The sequence below is a fragment of the Amblyomma mixtum genome, chromosome 5, assembly GCF_055824585.1.
Source record: "Amblyomma mixtum isolate Tamu chromosome 5, ASM5582458v1, whole genome shotgun sequence".
NCBI lineage: Eukaryota > Metazoa > Arthropoda > Arachnida > Ixodida > Ixodidae > Amblyomma > Amblyomma mixtum.
In genome coordinates this window covers 101,281,319-101,298,505 of record NC_143016.1, presented here as the reverse complement: position 1 = coordinate 101,298,505, position 17,187 = coordinate 101,281,319, and the positions used below count along the sequence as shown (strand labels likewise).

Below are 17,187 nucleotides of genomic sequence, written 5' to 3'. Positions count from 1 at the left end.
ACACTCGGTCACAGAGACAAAACATTCGCCACAATCAAACAATTTGGTGCAGATGCTTAAGCGTTGAGGTAAAGCAGCTTTCTTCAGCAGCGTGATAGACGGTGCATTGACGCAAGTCTGCCCTCGTGCGATTGATGTAGGCCTCGTAGATTTCCATGGCTGTTTTTTCTTTATCTGTTCTCAGCACCTTCGTCTGACGCAGTTTGGGCTTGCTGACTTCACATTTTTGTGCTGCCAACTGCAACACTGCTCTCGATGCCTGCGTGGACATGCAAATTCTACGCAGTCCGAAATGGGGAGCAATCTTGCACATCACTACAAAAATGTGAAAGCTGCAAGCCCAAGCTGCGTCAGACGAGTGTGTTGTGAACAGACAAAAAAATTAAAAGCCAGAGTTATCTACGAGGCCTAATTATCCACACGACGGCCGAGACTTGCGTCATGACACATTCCATCACGCTGTTGAAGAAAGAGCAGCTCTATCTTAATGCTTAAGTACCTACACCCAACTATTTGATTTCGGCGAATATTTTATCTCTGTGACCATATGATGTTTTTTTCTCAGCGGTATATGATTCGAAAGAAAATAAACCGTTTCTTTTGGATGACGTCAGGGCTTGTGTTTGTCTATTTTTTTCGTCGCACGGCCGTTGCTCATTGCAACCTTGACACGGTTTTCTGTTCTAAAAACACACTTAAAATGCGCACATTGGGCGAGTGATGATGACGTTATAGATGCTGCGTTTGGATGGCTGAATGGCAGAGTGCATTTTGGTTTTTACTTTCGGTTGGAGAACTTACAGCACCATTTCCAAACCTCTATTCTAATGTAAGGTGACTATGTTCAAAGCTTGTAAAAATCAGTCCAATCCCATATCTCTTTCCCTGTGAGGCCAGAAACTTTCCAGCCTGCCCTAGTAAATGCTCGCCTGTTTCCGATCAAATCGTGTCGCTTCGTTCGCGTTCTTTTTCCAGGAAAAATCGTCCTTTCAAAGTTTATTTGTTACCAGATTTCATATCTATCGAAGAAACAAGCCATATGCCATCACGCGGGTTTTAAAAGTAGTCTTCTCAGAGCTACAAACACGTACACCCCTGAATAATATGTTTTGTCAGCTGGAAGCATAGGCCTTTGAAGTCCTAGAAGTAATACTTCGTCCGAAAAAAAAATATTTTTTTTTCCAAATCTGTAAATTTTTTTTCCAAGCGAATGTAACAGGGAGGTTTCTATGCAAAAGATCACTCTCCACACAGTAAGCACAGAAGCCACTAACATCTCTGCTCGACGTTAACAGGTATGCAGCACTTATTTGCCTTTTGTTAACCGAAGCTAACTTCTAAAACAGTGGCAATACAAAATAAGTGGAATTAGAAAATATACCTTACCGTAAGATGAAGCAAAATTACAAAATATGCTTTACCACAAGATTAATGCTTCTTAGGAACACATTATTTCGCGCGTGATCCGCTATTGATCTTTAAACATACGAAGGTGAAACAAGCAGAACATAAAGTGGAGCTTCTGTTGTGTATTTGAATTAGGCAGCAATTGGAGATCATAACGAGCTCTAATATTAATGGTTTCATTTAGTTTTTAAGTCCAGTCCGACTCGTGGCCAGAAGTAAGTTTTGATTTGAGTTGCGTTTAATCCTGTTTGGCTAGTAATTTCCATTGATTTCACGTTGCTAGAATATTTAAAATTGCCTTTTTACTTTTTCAGGCTCACTGCCAGCGATGAAGAGTGCCGAAAAAAGAAAGCGGCTTCCATGACCACTGTAAGTCGATGCACAAAAAATTAAGGACAGCATGCCACTGAGTCAACCGCACGTCTACGTCTTCGTTTCTCTGGTAAGTCTCTTGCCACGTGACAATCTACAAATGCGTGCATATGTCAACGGAGCCCGCGTTTGTGTTCTGAGTGTAATTGTGGCTGTCCTATCACAAATATTCCCACATTTTTCCTTCTTGCGAAATCGTACTAGTGATCACTAGCACTGAGCATGTGCCATAATTCCCAATTTCTGTTCGGTAACTCGTTGACAGCGTTAAAAAGCCCATACATGCTCCCGTTTTTTCCCGTTTTCTTTGCACATGCGCCATTAATCGGATCTTCTCATATCAGTGGTGTAGGCAATCTGTTGGGTTTTAAGCCTGGAGGATGCCTTTGAAACTCTTGTTTCCTGGGCCACCTACCCTGCTATAGTCGTGCAAAAAATGCGAGAGAAGCGGTTGACGATGTCCAGAACGAGGCTCTTTATGGGTAAGAATGCCTCATCAGGAAATGCACTTCAGCCCAACGAACCAATCACTTCTACTGGGGCATTCTCTTGTTAAGGCATATCTCTGCATTGTTTTGTCAACATGAAAAGCAACAGTACGTAATTTAGATTAGGATTATTATCTATGAGTATCACGTTTTAATAAGAAAGGAGCAATTATTTTTGCAAATGCAGTTTTAGTTACATCTCCACATGAGCAAACGTGATTGTATATCAAGGCTTTTTTTTTTCCTATAGACCCACTGCTTAAAATGCTGCTTCCATTTCAGGCGAATGCACATCTTAAGAAATGGCTAAAGGCGGGAGCATTAAAAATGTGGTGTGTTGCTTAGTGTCGTGTTTACCGTTCAGTACTCTCAAAGTAATCATGTTTTCTCTTCTGCGCTTGTACAATTTTTGTTTTCAATTTCTTTCAACGTGATACAAAATATAACACTTTTCGTTTATTTTCTTGTGGAACAATGCCGGAAGCAATTTGTTGGGATATCTGCCGTGTTAAATGCGTAATCGGACGCAGTTTACACTTGCAATGAAATCCTTGTGCCCAGAGGCAAATAGTCATTATTCAGCCAATTCTCTATATTTTGCGCATAACATCCCAATATCAACAGATAATGTTTACTGCATGCGCATCAGTGCCAAACAACGAATTTGTAGCACGCAGAAGGCAATAAGCGGGCAGTGCCGCCGTACGGAGAAGATGGAAGTTTATGAAGACGACGCTCTGGAATGCACAGAGCGAGAGTGTGGTGCAGTTTTACACGAGGCGTGTTCGACTGCGGCGATAGGCTATTCGAGAGGCTATAAAAAATATATAATTATATTCGATATAGTATGTATACATTCCAGAGACAGTAACGAAAAAAATGCGACGACAGCCTAGTGGTCTCAGGCAGCGTCTTTCAAGTTGATTTGCTCGCACCGCGGTGGGTTCGACTCCCAGTCGTGGGCATTGATTGGATTTCTTTTTACTAGGCTCTCAAGATCTTCACATACATCGGGAAGAGACACTTTTTCTCGGCTCTGAACATCCAGATTAGTGCTTTAGCACCAACATGCGAGCTCCACGAACAGCAATTATGCCGTAATGAAGCAGTCAGCATAGTGTCAATTACAATTCTAATCTTAGAGTAAAACCTTACGCTTTGCACGAAGAGAACCCATTTCCAACTGAGCCCAGGTAAGCGGCGCCCCTTTTATTGCGACCACTTAATAACGAGCAGCAGCATCAGCCAAGGGTCCCCCTTAGTAATTTAAGCTTTTGTGGAGCACTGTTGCACTCACTTTAGCGCGAGAACAAAATGTCAGCAGTTATAATGACGAAAGAAATGTTTGCACTTGGTCAAGTATAGTCAGTCGGCAGTAAATGATTCAGACTTTGTCGTTGCCGAAAATTCTGATATTTGCCTCGATTTATGATTGATGATGATGGTGAATTTTTATGACGCAAGAGCATGTGTGGCCAAAGGTCGTCATGGCACAAGGTGTTTCCGACTGCTCAAGGTGGGGCCAAAGACCCATTTTTCAACCATTTCACCCCAGATGAGCCGCGCATCAGGTCAGGGGAAAGCTTGTACCCATTGTACCACCGGTGTGTACCGGGCGGTACTGGGGATCGAACCCCACGCCTCCCGGATGCGAAGCGGATGCCCAAGAACTTGACCAACACTGCGGTACTTTCTGATTGACAGAGGAATATTCAGTAATGGATCTGCTCACTTAGAAACAGTGATGAATTATGCACACTTCACAGGTACTACCCTGATTTTACTTCGCGGGGTACGTGGCATCTTTTCTTCTTAAAATGCTTACCGCTCCATCAGCGATCATTGCTGCCGCTATTCCTCGCAGCTGACAGCAGGCAGCTTGGTATTGGCTCAGGCACGGAGCTCCCAGTACAACAAGACTCCCGGCACGTGTCGCATGGAGAGCCAGCAGTATTTAGAGCCACATCTCTTCAGCCTGTTAACCTGCGCGCGCTGCTACAAGTACATGCCCAACCTGGCCTTCAAGAATGCCGCCAGGCTTACGTAAGCTAAACCGTAATTTTTTTTATTTGACCTTCTAATATGTACTACCGGTATGAATTAGAGCGGAAAATTCAGACTGATCGTTTTCATTCTTTTGCATCAAAAATGTGCTGCTACGTCGATCCTCCAATTATTGTTTTTTTTTTCCTTTTCGTTTCTCTATAAGGAGAGGTTCCACTTATGATTCTTGTTTACTCTGCATCCTGAGCTGTATATTTCTAGCATGATATTACCGCGCAATATTTATAGCATAAAATTAGAACTGAAATCAATTGAATGGAAGGAAGTCAGCACATTTGTAGGATTGATAGTTGGGCTAGTCGGTGAATTTGCATTTTGGATGAAAGTTAGGAGGAACACACAGACCACCGCTGCTTGTCTGTGTGTTTCTCTGTGTTTTCCTTGTTCCCTTTTTTTGTCCTTCATCCGTTTCCGCCGCTTCAGCCAAAACGCACGTCAACGCAACTTTTTTTAGGTGCACTTAAGACCCTTAGGCTACATTGCAAAATAAGACAGCTGAGATATATAACGCCGTTCTTGACAAGCTGTCTGTCAGCCTGAACGCAAAAAAGATCCTCATAGTACATGACAATGTTCTGATTCGCTGCATCATTAACCGTTGGCTCTATATCCGCAATTGCAGGTACTGCGAAGAAGGCAGGCTGTGCCCCGGTGACTGCAGAGGCGAATGCTTCACTCCGTACGGCAACTCGAGTGACGCGCGCATTCTAGCCACCTTCAAGAAGGATCTTTACGCCGACCGCTGGCTGAGCTGCTGCAGGGCGGCTCGCGAGTGCTGCAGGGAGATGGTCGAAGATGAACAGGCTGAGCTCACTGGCATAAAAGGTAATTAACAGCGATCACATGCCAAACGTACTGTGAAAGGAGGGGTAAAGTGAGGGGCGGCCAATGTGTTCAACAATAAATTATCTTATTGTTAAAGTTGACCTGAAACAGGCCACGAGATTCCTCGTCTTTAAAAGGCAGAAATAGCTTCGTGTTCATCTTTTTTAAGTTTATTGATGCATGGACTAGTAGAGAGATGAGACGCGACCTGCTTGGCGTCAGCATAACGATGTAGGCTAGTCGCGTTGACTCTTGAATATGGGTCTGTATTGAGAATTCCCGAACGACCTTGCTTAAAAATGGGTACCCCAGGTATTCCTTAACCAGACGAAGTCGGTGAGTTTGGTTTGGTTGTATTGAAATTTATAGATTCTTAGAAAGAGGTAACGAATGCCAGGGAGGTATACCACACACGTGCCTAGTTCGCTACCCTGCTGCAGGAAGGGAAGGGGGGGGGGATGAAGGGGGCGAATGGGAAAGCTAAGAGGAATAAAAAGCGAGATCAGGCCGGGGCATCAAGAGCAGCCAAGCTGCTTTTGAGCCCTGAACAGAGGACGTCCGCACGAAGTCCACAGATGGATCTTAGGCCAGTGCTAGAACCACCTTGATGGCTTTTCTGTAGACGAAGGTTAAAGCCAAGGTCCCTCAACGTTGTCCTTCTTCAGGGAACATAAAGCCAGCCGGTGGAGAGTGGACTCCAGAAAAAATCAAAGAAAACAGTACTAGATGGTTTCCCTAGCCACTTCCAAGAAAATTTTCAGCTGTGAGAGATGAGCGTTGAAGTTGCCATTATTTATTCAGGCTGCACAGGATGTTTCTTCAGCCTCTCACATACAAAACTACGTCAGGTCGATGCTAACGTAGACAACATGGCAAGCCGTGGCTTTAGAGAACTTCTCAAAGCACTGTATCGAGCATACGCAGCACCTGGAGTCCGCTCCGAACAGGTTAAGTTTGCATAGTCTGTAGCAGTGTGCGAATGGCGCCGATCAGCTCTTTCGGCATTATAACGGCTAGCTAGTCTTCCACTTGGAGCCTGTTCGAAGCACATCATGAGCTTAATGATGCGAGTTCATACTGTGGTTACTCAGCAGTCCGTAAGATTGGAAGCGCTGGCTCTGCTTCCGCACACTACATGCTCGGGTCGCCTATTTCAGCTGAGCTTGGACGGATGAACACAGACATGGTGGCGGGGGACGAGGTTGCGAAGGAGGAGCCATGGAAGGATGAGCATGGCTGGCGTTAAGCAGTGCCCTTTGTAAACAATCGTCTACGGAGAGAACTGCGTCTTCTAACTGTCAAAGTTGCCTCAAAGCTCAAAATGGCGGATGTTATAGTCAGGCACTATGTGTTCTACTAAAACACAATCTTCTGTACTCTAGGTTATACCCTGTCCCAGTCTTAGCATCGTCTCCTATCAGTAGCAGGTGCAGGCAGCCGCAAACAATTCGGTGCTTCAACAACCGTTACCACAATGCAAATTAATCGCACTAAACGTCTACACCTGACTACCATTTTGTGAATGTAGAGCTCCTCGCTTCTGTCGCTTCTTCGCTCCGTCCTTTGACATACCCATGCCACAGAAGCATCTTTTTTTTTCTGCTTACAGAAAAAAATACGAATGGGTGAAGTTTTCTTATCGCGTTTCATAATATAAAAAATACATCCCTGTCACTGTTTTTTTTATTTCCAGATGGCGCTCACTGTCCTGCGACCTGGGACGGCTGGACATGTTACAAGGACACGCCCGCGGGGACGACCGTGCAGAAGCCGTGCCCTTCACATGCATACTTCATAACGGAGAAACCGCAGTGTATCAGTAAGCCAAGCTCACTTTGGCACTACAACCTTTGTCGTCACTTTACAGCTTACTTACTAATATCGCAAAAGGTATTTCATTGCATCATTGTAAATGTCCTTATATATAACACCAACCTTAAGTCAGTACAGAAGCGTTCCGGTTGCTCACTCGAAGCCCAGAATTGCCTGTCAGGTGTTTGCTTTTCACAGGCTGCCTTCATAATGAGTAAGTGGTAAAACATTATTTGTGATGTCTCCAAGTTCAAGGCAGTGGCATCAAGTGTGCTTAATGCACAAGCGATAGTATACAGAGAATTTTGGTATGTAATGGTTGAGCCACCTTTTCTTTCACGTAAGTTCTGGTCTGACCGAGACATGAATATGTTCAACAAGGGCATGGGCAAAGAAATTTACGAGTTTTTACTTAGAGGAGTAGAAGCAATGCATTGCGACAGCTCTAAATCGCGGCAATTCGTTTCTGATAGCATCTAGCCTAAATCTCACTTATTCTCATTTGATTTCATTTATTACTAAGTCTCTAAAGCGCAAGAAACTTAGATGTGCATTTAAGTATGAACTCGTAGAAATCACGACTGCTTTAAATTAAAATAACAAAGCTTTCATCAAATATCGGATGATTTCCCCTAACGACTTCTACACTGCATTTATTTTCGTCGTTCTTACCCAAGCCTTTCTGACGTTTTTGATACTCAGAGCATCTTATCTCTGCTGCCTGTATTTTATGGCAGTCACTCACTCACACGCTCAACGTCACTCTCCTAGTTGATCCAAGTAAGAGCAGAGCATTAAGTGGCACATGTCATGCAATAACTCCGCTCACGTCGACGTTCGGTGCATCAGCGACAACTTCACTCGTTTCCGGCGTTGCCTTCTTTTTCGATGGACTAACATCATTAGGTATGCCCGTATTATCTCACATCTACGCTACGCATTAATTAACGTTTCTGCGATGGTACAGCAAAAGCTGCATGCACTGCGCTTGTTGCCTCAAAACCCACCATACTTTGCCATATTTCTAGCCACGATGGGTTTCGTGAAGCTTCCTTTCATTTTGTAAATGTATTTTATCGAAAAGGCAGCGCAGTTAACTCCACTTTCCAGTTCGTTCACATGTCTATATAATGCGTTACCGCTAGCTCTAAGTAAACTCATTCGTGAGGCGGAAAAAAAACCTGATGTTGATTTGTTGGAAGTAACGTCAAAAGTTGAGGAAGTTGGCAGATACCCACAATTAAACATCACAAAATAACACAAAGGCACCAGCGCAAGAGAACAAAGCACTAGTGGTGTCTCCATCACCCGTCGTCGTCCCATTGCGAAATGAGTTAATGTTATGTAGTCGGCATGAAATCTTCTTAGCAAAGCGGTCTGAGAGACAGCACACCTGGAGAAACAGACGAGCCTCACCGTCCTTCTGTTTCCTTCATCAGCATAAAATTTTCAAAGTGCACGCTCTGGTGTGAGCTTGCCAATGGTAGTGCACTTACTGGCTGCATTTATGGCTGCATGCATTGCACATAAAATCCACCATGCATGAATAAAGCAGACTATAAGAACTGGTTATAGCAAAAGATTAACGAACTAAAAGCCCAGAAAGATGTAACATTATATTTTTTGTCTGTAGTCATTTGATTTTTATTGCTTTTCTGCTACGGCTCCCTATCATCTCATAGTCATTAGGCGTTGGGTGTCTTGTAGTTACTGTCCTCTAACATGTCTTGTTGCCACTTCGACAAAGGAAACGAGGGAAACGGAAACAAAACTACTGATTATATGTGAGAGTTCGACTAAATCTAACTCTGTGGTCTGGAAAGTAACCGAGAGAGGGCAAAAGAACACGACTTGTGCAGGATCTAGACAAAGTTTCCGACATCTAGTCGCAGTTTATAAGTTGAGGAGATGGAAAGGCTAGAAGAATACGTCGTAATGGTTGCGCCTTCCGAACGAAGGCTCACTTAATCGCTTGCGTCTTACCGGCCTGCGCATTCACTTTGGGAAACCTTAACACTAATGACAGACTTTACGAAGGAGAAAGTATTCGAGCATACCGAGAGGCCTATTTTTCTTTTGTCTAATTACGTGGATGTGCGGCGGTAGGGAGTGTAAGAAAGTGCAAATCAAGTTATCAGTGGTGTAGTGCCCTTATCGCTATGCCCATCGTTGTTACTATCCCTGAAGCCCAGCGCAGCGCCACGTGGATCATTTCCACACCGTATCGAACTTTTAAACCCTCAGAGTAACTGAAAGCCATTTCATCATGCTTCTCCTGGGAATGTAGAAGTTTATTTCAGATTAACAAGCTCTACTCTGTAAAGTGCGACATAAAAATGCACTTGCAAACTTCTGCTGCTGTCGAGACAGCTAAAAACAGCATTTGAGGTTTTTCCACAGTAATGCTGCTGATCTCACACTCTCAACAAAACTGCCATTCGCGCTCTCAAAATTGGTATGGTTGCATAAATATTTCCTCTTTATTCACTTCATTTTACGCAGAGATGTCAAAGAAAACCTGCTGGGATAACGGAACGTGGTTCTACAGCCAGGAATACGGCAAGGAGTACACATTTTACGACTGTGGGTCCTTGGAGGTAGGTGCCCAGATGGCAGCTATTTATTTGCCAGAAAATGTCGATACCTTGCCTGTGAAGCTTGCTTACTTTGAGTACGCAACCAGAGGCAAACTGCAGAGTTTTTTCACGAAAACAGGACCACAGTGCTCTCTGCGAGGCAGTTATGGACGCTGTATTTTTGCAAGCAGCACGAAAGAAAATAACAAGAGCCTGCGCAAAATGTGTCTAGCATTTCGTTACTTCAGAAGATCTCCAGAAAACAGAAACACTTGTTGACAAATGATAGCAAATCTAATAGTGTCGGAATGTTCTCACTGCAATACCAAATATTGCACTTAAAATAGCAAACTAATTCCTTGTCCTATAAACACAACAGGTACAGCTAAAGATGGCTAGAAATGTGGAGACCGCCAAGTCACAATAATCAAAAAATGACTGTAACAAGGGTCTTTTTCTCGCAATATTCACACGGTCAAGAATTTTTTTTCTTGAATCATCGTTCTCTGCTCTTGTTGTATTTTATTCCTGGCCTGCTAAACTTATCTCTTGACGTTGTGCCGCCCGCAGTATCACCGGTCCATGACCATCTTCTCCATCGTGCTGCATTCGATGTCCGTGGTCGTCTTGGTGCCTGCCATCGTAATCTTCTCCGCCTACAAGTACGTCCCTTTCCGCGTTTCCTTAACGCATAGGGAAGTACTTAAGAAAGCGCGGCGAGAATACTGATTCTTATCTTTTTTTCGAACTTATTGATCTGGAGGACCAAGTTCACAAAACAAATTCTTACAACCAAAACCTTACAGCTTAGTTTTTATGCACCCTCCTCCTGAAAGACGCGTAGGCTATTTCAAACATTCCCAAGTTACTCTGCTTGCAACTGTGGAAATGGTTAGTCCCGCTCTCGGTCCCTTGACATGTTAAAAACTAACAACTTTCCTCACAATCCGAAGATTCTCATGAGCAAGAACACACTAGCAAAAACATTCAATCACCGGCGATTTAAAGTTTGCTCAGGGTTAAACCTCATGTGGTCTGCATACTTCATAAAACGAATGCATACCACGCAGAAAATAGGACATTTGTGAGGCGCATCGCGAATAATAGAAAAAACACTTCTCTAGACCGGAAGCGCACTATGGGAACCTTACATAAAGATGCACGCAAAAAAATTAAGCTGTCAAAAAATATTAAATGTTTATGAATGATTAGGACCAAATTCATTCACTTGTGGGCAATTATTTAATCATGGTTGCCTTACATGCCTTTAGTTTGCTTCCTGTGCTGACCGAAGGATGTGGCTTTTCGGTTATTTAAATTTATTTTCATAACGATACATACCCTATTGAAGTGAACAAGCTGGAAGAAGCCTGTGCTCTCCACCCTGGATGAACATTTTATCATATCATCGGGCTTACCGCCTCTTCTATCCATTCTCTATACTACGGCTTTCGGATTTACTTTTTTAGTGCCAGAGCGATGTAGGGACTTGGAAGCGGCTTTTAGTATAAGACATGCACTCGGTATGCTTGTGCAAACTTCTTGGATTTTCCCTTAGTCCCTTCGATATCATAAGTCCTTTTGGTGTAATCATAACTGCGAAAAACAAGGATGCAGCATGATCTCATTATAACTTCGAAACCTGCTGGAGCGCATTCATTTTAAAAAGAAGAAAACGAAACATGATAAGTACGGAAACATACGATACGATGAAGGGATGCGCTTTTCCTGCCGGTGTACTGTTCGTTTTGGCGCTAACTCTTTTTACGAAAATATGCACCACCTAGTTCCCCAGCAAGTATTACTAAGTTGTGATACCATGTATTTTTGCAATACTATGCAAGTAAACACCATTTGTAATGCAATGCATGTAAATATATTCAGGTTGTAATGATAATTCACTATCTTTAGGCTAATTCATTACCTCACTCCCTCATTCACAAAGAAACATACTTAATTGTTGGCAACATTTAAATGTAATATCTTTCAGAGCACTGTCATATGGCCACAAAGAAAGGTTTGCAGTTATTTTTTAAGCCTTCAAAACAAGGAAAAACTTTATTCAGAGACGCGGAAATTAGATAAATTGCGGTTTCTTTATGGGTGTAACGGTTTGTTCTAAAAGATTTTACCGTTATTGTTCCCATCACCAAAGCTAACATGCGTCCTCCCCCCCCCCTTCCCCCCTACGGTAAATTGCGGCGGCAATGACAAGGGAACAACGAGGAGGCGGACTGGCGTCTTGTCTTCTTTGCCCAAAAGTTGCCTCTTTTTAGGCTTTACCGTGCAGGAAAAACAAATGCAGAGATAGAATGTGTGGCGTGCAATAAAATTACATCAATTGATATAAGATTTTCACTCACGTCTTGTGAATGCTTCAGTAGGAGAAAAAAAAACTTGCAGAAAAACTGGACTAGAAGTTCCTGCCCACCCTTAGAACATCTTACTGAGGGCTAAAGAAGACGATGAACAGAAAAAAGTTATGGCTAGAATATGCGAACTCATTATTAAAGAAGTGTCACAACTTCCCAGAAAATAGTTAGGAACCATTAGCGTCCGTATTTTGTACCACTAACCACAATTATTCCGGCACTGAAAATTGTGTTTGTTGTTGGCCTTCGTCCGGACTCATTCTTGGCTTTCGTTTTAGTCTACATTTCTATCCTATTTATAATTTTACTTTACTGCCATGCGTTCCTTTCTATCCTCTAAAAGATTTTATTTATTTCATGTGATTTATTTCATGTGAAGCGTATTGAACGAATGCGAACTGCAGACGAGACAAGCGCGGCAGCTTCCCCTCGCCCGTGTTCCTTCACTCCACTGCAAACTTATGAATTTCTTACACCTATAGGATTTATAGACCTATAGAGCTATAGGATTAGATCTATAGGAAACAGCGGCTTACGTTACAGCATCGTACCACGGCTGCTGACTTCATCGTATAGAGGACATCTACGTTCAAATTGCGTTAGCTTCTGACCTATTAGGAACAATTGTTCGCGTTAACTATTCAACTCAGATGAAAAAAGTAGCGATCTTTTTTCACAAACGACATGCCGTCACTCATCGCATCTGTTTTCTACGCAGGCAACTGCAGGTGCACCGGATAGTCCTTCATAAAAACTTCTGCTTGGCAATGGTACTCTATGACATCAGCATCATCCTGTTCGATTCGGTCTTCATCCTAGACCACGTCACCGAGGAGAAGAACATACGCATCAAAGAAAACCCGGTGCGCAAAACGCTGTCCTCTTCGTTGTGTTCACCTCCGTGTACCTAACACTTTCGCGCAGTGACAAAGGAATTCGCTGCCTCTTAACCGTGAACATTTGGCTCTTTTATTACTAATAAAATGAGAATTTCACCTAATTCTTTCAGTAAACCAGTTCACGACTTGTGTCCCACCTTTATCCTATTTTCCTATTTCCAGTACTGTCGGTTTTTCTCCTCCTCCTAACTTAGAACTGCTGGCAAAAGGCTTATTGTTTTTTTTTCGTTGCTCTGAACTAGATTGAGTCACCAATCACCTAGCGTTCACATATTTCAGGTTTGCAGCTGAGAGGCTTTTCGCAATAAACACCGCCGACTACTCGGCACCACATTTTCTGAACCAAAAAAGTCAGCATGTTAAATATGTTCGCAGTAGTAAATAAAAGTGTTTTTAAATTTGCCTGAAGCACCACTATACAGTGGCAGCGTTGTGCTTATGTGTGTATTTGAGATGAATGTCTGTACAATACTTGGTTTTGTCTTTTGTTGTGAGGACGGGTCGTGCGTGTAATTTTGAAACAATTCTTACGATTTTTAAGAGCTCATATTTCTTGTGACTGCACTACGAAACCGATGGGACACAAAACAAACCCAAATTACTTCTATTTTACAAAGTGAAGTGGAGCTGTTCTTCCTACAAAATACATTGTTGAAAACATAGACAAGAAACTATAAGTTTTTCTTCTTTCAGCCAAGCTTGTGCATGAAATATTCGTTTTCAAAAGACGTGAAATTTTTACGCGCAACCATAAGATATGACTTCCAGGTTCCTGGCTGTGCCGAAGAAGAGAGTGAAGTAGCGGATCAGTCCGCTTTTCAACTGGCTTTTGGGCACACAAAAAAAGATTTTGAGATCTTGTTTGAACAACGCTTTCTGCGTTTTATTTTCAAGAAAACATATTGTCAACACACGCCAATACTATTACGAGAGCAATTTTTAATAACTAAGGGCACCGCAAGGAGCAGGTTTCGAAAAGCATCGCTCGTTTGCTGGACGAAATGCCGAGCGAAATTTCTCTAACTTCGTTTCTTGTATTTTGCTGTTTTGCGTGCAGAACCTGTGCAAGGTTCTGTACACCTTCTCTCGCTACTTCCGGCTGTGCCAATATGCCTGGATGTTCTGTGAAGGCTTCTACTTGCATAGGCTTATCGCTTCCGCATTTGCCGAGCAGAAGTCGCTGGTCCTCTTCTATATCATCGGATGGGGTGAGAACTGACATGGCTTTATTTGGCATTTTATTTATTTATTTATGATCGACTGCGAAACATACAAGATGTACATGGTAAACAGAAGGCAAGAGTTCTACAGAGCCCTTCCAGTGGCTCAGAGACCGAAGCCAAGTCTAGTACTCTAGTCGTGTTTCTTTCACTGCTCTTCGAGTACATGGTATGTGGATTAGCTGGATTAAGAGTGGCAATAAGATTCGTCGAAGTTGTTTGTCTGTTTGTCTGTCTGAAGTTGTTTGTTTGTCTGACTTAACGAAAGAGGAGCAGGTGTTAGAGATTAGCTGTTTTAAGTGGGGCTGGAGGGGCACTCACGTTTTTCTTGTGTGTTTGACGGGTAGCCCCAAGAATGTATACCAAAAGGACATCCGTGCAGTCATTCTGTATAGTGTGCTTATCACGCAGGGAGTGTTTCAATTTGGGCACGGTGTAATATAGTGCCTTCTTCACGTTAGACGCTTGTAGAGTGGAGAGAGTCGTTTTGTTTACGAACGATCGATAAGTCGTTCAGGGATATTGGCAAAGGATATTGGTACTATGACTAGTTTTTGATGAAGTTGGTCCGACGCCAGTCAGGAACTGTACGTGGTATCAATGGATGTTTTGTGGAAAAGGGTTGCTTGGTGTGCTACTGGGCACTCAAAGTGATTGTGTTCAAGATTATTAGGGGGAAGTGCAGTTTGAATGAGAGTGTTGGGTTGCCCAAGCCAAGTTTCTGGCTTTTAACGAGCACACTACTACAATGTTTTCTTAGCAGGCAAAAAGGAAAAACTCCCGCTTTATTGAGATTGAAGAGCACAGTGAAATGAATTTGGAGCTGTGCATCGTGTTCATACACTATATTGTTGGTATAATGCGTAAAGAGCCAACAACGTTAATTTACTACTTAGCTGTTTAAGAGAAACGCATATCCTGCAATGAGGTATTTGGAAGCTGTCAAGAAAAAGCCACGACACCATGTGAGTGAGTTTCCGAGTAGTTTTGCTTTTAGCACCGCAGCCACCCTACCAGGGCACGAGCAGCTTGCGCATGCACTGTTCGTTAACGTCTACGTGACATCATTGGCTGCGCGTTAAGGCTAAAGTAAACCATTTTCCTACCTGCGCATGCGGCACCACTCTTGTGTAGCTAGCATGTAACGACTGCGTGGTAAGATTGATATTGTACGCATATAAAATATGCTAAATGCTAAAATATGCTAAATTTCCATCATTTAATTTTCAGTAAGGAAACCTTCACTTATTTTAGAGGCCCACATGGCTTAGCATAAGCTCTACCCACTCATTTTAGGCACAATTTTCATCTTGGTAGAGGTTTAAGTAGTTCAAGGCTGTTTAACACAGATTCCTTAGTAGTTTTAAATCTTCTTCCGAACGGAAGGCACTTATGGTGTTCTTTAAAACAAAATTCACCGTTCTCGACCCATGCTAACCACGTGTTGTGTTAAAACTCGAAGAATAGGTGGCACCTTCATTCTTCCCAATTCTTATGCATCACAGGAAAGGCAGCCCTGATGGAGAGACAGTTCCTATGAACGGCATGCACCAGTGGGCTTGCTTTTCTTGCTAAGTGACCGTCTTTTCACCATTCTTCTTTCAGTTCATATCCACAGCAAGTGAACACCAAGAGCAGCCAAACCCCGAGTCCTTTAACGCTACTTTTCATTTTCACTTGGCTACTTTTTGCGCTTTGAATGTCCGCACCCTGGAATTATCATGGTGACGTCTTAAGTATATCGCGCTCAATGTGAGCCGCAATACGCAAGATGTGGTAGGAGCTTAGTTAGCAGATTAGTGCGTCCTCAAGGATCTTCAAAAGTTATGCATTTATAAGCGATGGAAGCCACAGAGTACCCAGAATGTTTGTGCATGTTTGGTGATCTTCACAACTGCGCATTGATTATTGATTATGCTATAAAGCGGATAATTCAGCGAGCTCACTCCGGAAACGTTGCAGGCTGTATTGAGCGCGCTGTTATGTAAGTGCATCCTACTGCTTTTTAACCTCCAAAGAAAACTATTCAGGATGCAATTGTTTCATTTTTTACTTACAGCCTGTCCAGCCATTTTTGTCAGCATTAGTGCAAGTCTCCGAGCCTTGCGGTTGGGCCACCCGTAAGTGGATGATGACATTCATTTTCCTTTACAATGTTTGTTCCTTTTACAAATTATTGGTTACTTCTTAGCTTGCTATATGCTTCTCGAACCGTGTCATCTATTTATGACTTTTATTCCGAAGTAACATAGGCCTCGTCGGTTTTTCAGTTTTCAGAAAGTGGAGTTGTTCTATCCCGTAGGAGTCTATTAAATTCGTTGCTTAGAACAGACAGCCTGATCACGGCCAGCTGCTTGAACTGACCCTTATATATAACCGCCAAAGATTTTACAAGCTTGGATAAAAAACGTCCCTATTGGTCTTCCTGTAATTCGGTTTCGAAAGACATCCATCCGCAGTGTATTTTTATATATTGGGTGGAAAGTAATGAATTCATTTTTATCAGCGCATCCCAGTGACGCCTCCGCAAAAATTGATTCAGCGTTAAGCTTAGCTTGGTTATAATAGGTGAAAGCCTTCTATTGCAGCTACAAAAATAAACTTATTTCTCGGACAGAAACAAGAAAACGGGATTAATTTTAATGCCCTCCTAAGTCGAGTATAATTCTGTGATTGCAATTTTTGCTTGGTTTTTGGCATAAAGTGCTCACATACCTATTGTTTGGCGGCGTGTTTTATAGCAGTGAAAGAGAAGAAAAACGTCAGTAATCTTAATTCGTTGGACATGTTGGCGCTCTCAATGCTATTCTGGCTTGTTTTAGAAGATAAGTACTGCTACGAAGTATTAGCCCGAAGAAACTATGACGTATCTGTGGAAGCGGTGCAGCTTTCTCTTGTAGCCGTATGCCTACGTTTGGAAGGATGCTAATAAGTAGTTACTCGCTTATTTTATTTACTGTTGCGCTTTATTCAGAGCCTACGGGGCGGAAAAACGTTCCGTAAAAGTTAAAGATCGCAAACCACAAAAACAAATCGAGGCGCAAATCTGCTGGTTGCGCGGACACAAATCTGATGGCTTGACCTGCATGTCGGAACAACTCCACTGTACTCGTGAACAACTTTATGTGACACTGCAACCTAGCTGTAAGAGC

At 42.7% G+C, this 17,187-nt stretch overlaps 1 protein-coding gene and 1 long non-coding RNA gene across 2 annotated transcripts in view; both read left to right on the top strand.

Moving 5' to 3' along the window:
• The window catches only part of LOC149343212 (uncharacterized), a 154,895-nt gene extending 153,067 nt beyond the window's left edge, over positions 1–1,828 (top strand). Inside the window, exon 3 of the long non-coding RNA XR_016282699.1 lies at positions 1,722–1,828. This is a non-coding gene — a long non-coding RNA (uncharacterized LOC149343212). The remainder of the gene's footprint in view (positions 1–1,721) is intronic.
• A 1,906-nt stretch (positions 1,829–3,734) lies between these two features.
• LOC149343211 (calcitonin gene-related peptide type 1 receptor-like) overlaps positions 3,735–17,187 on the top strand; it is a 39,165-nt gene continuing 25,712 nt past the window's right edge. The window contains exons 1-9 of the mRNA XM_089546907.1: positions 3,735–3,953; positions 4,132–4,310; positions 4,954–5,156; positions 6,850–6,975; positions 9,471–9,565; positions 10,115–10,206; positions 12,635–12,779; positions 13,873–14,023; positions 16,095–16,155. Of these exons, the coding sequence (XP_089403033.1) occupies positions 3,735–3,953; positions 4,132–4,310; positions 4,954–5,156; positions 6,850–6,975; positions 9,471–9,565; positions 10,115–10,206; positions 12,635–12,779; positions 13,873–14,023; positions 16,095–16,155 (1,271 nt within the window). The remainder of the gene's footprint in view (positions 3,954–4,131; positions 4,311–4,953; positions 5,157–6,849; positions 6,976–9,470; positions 9,566–10,114; positions 10,207–12,634; positions 12,780–13,872; positions 14,024–16,094; positions 16,156–17,187) is intronic.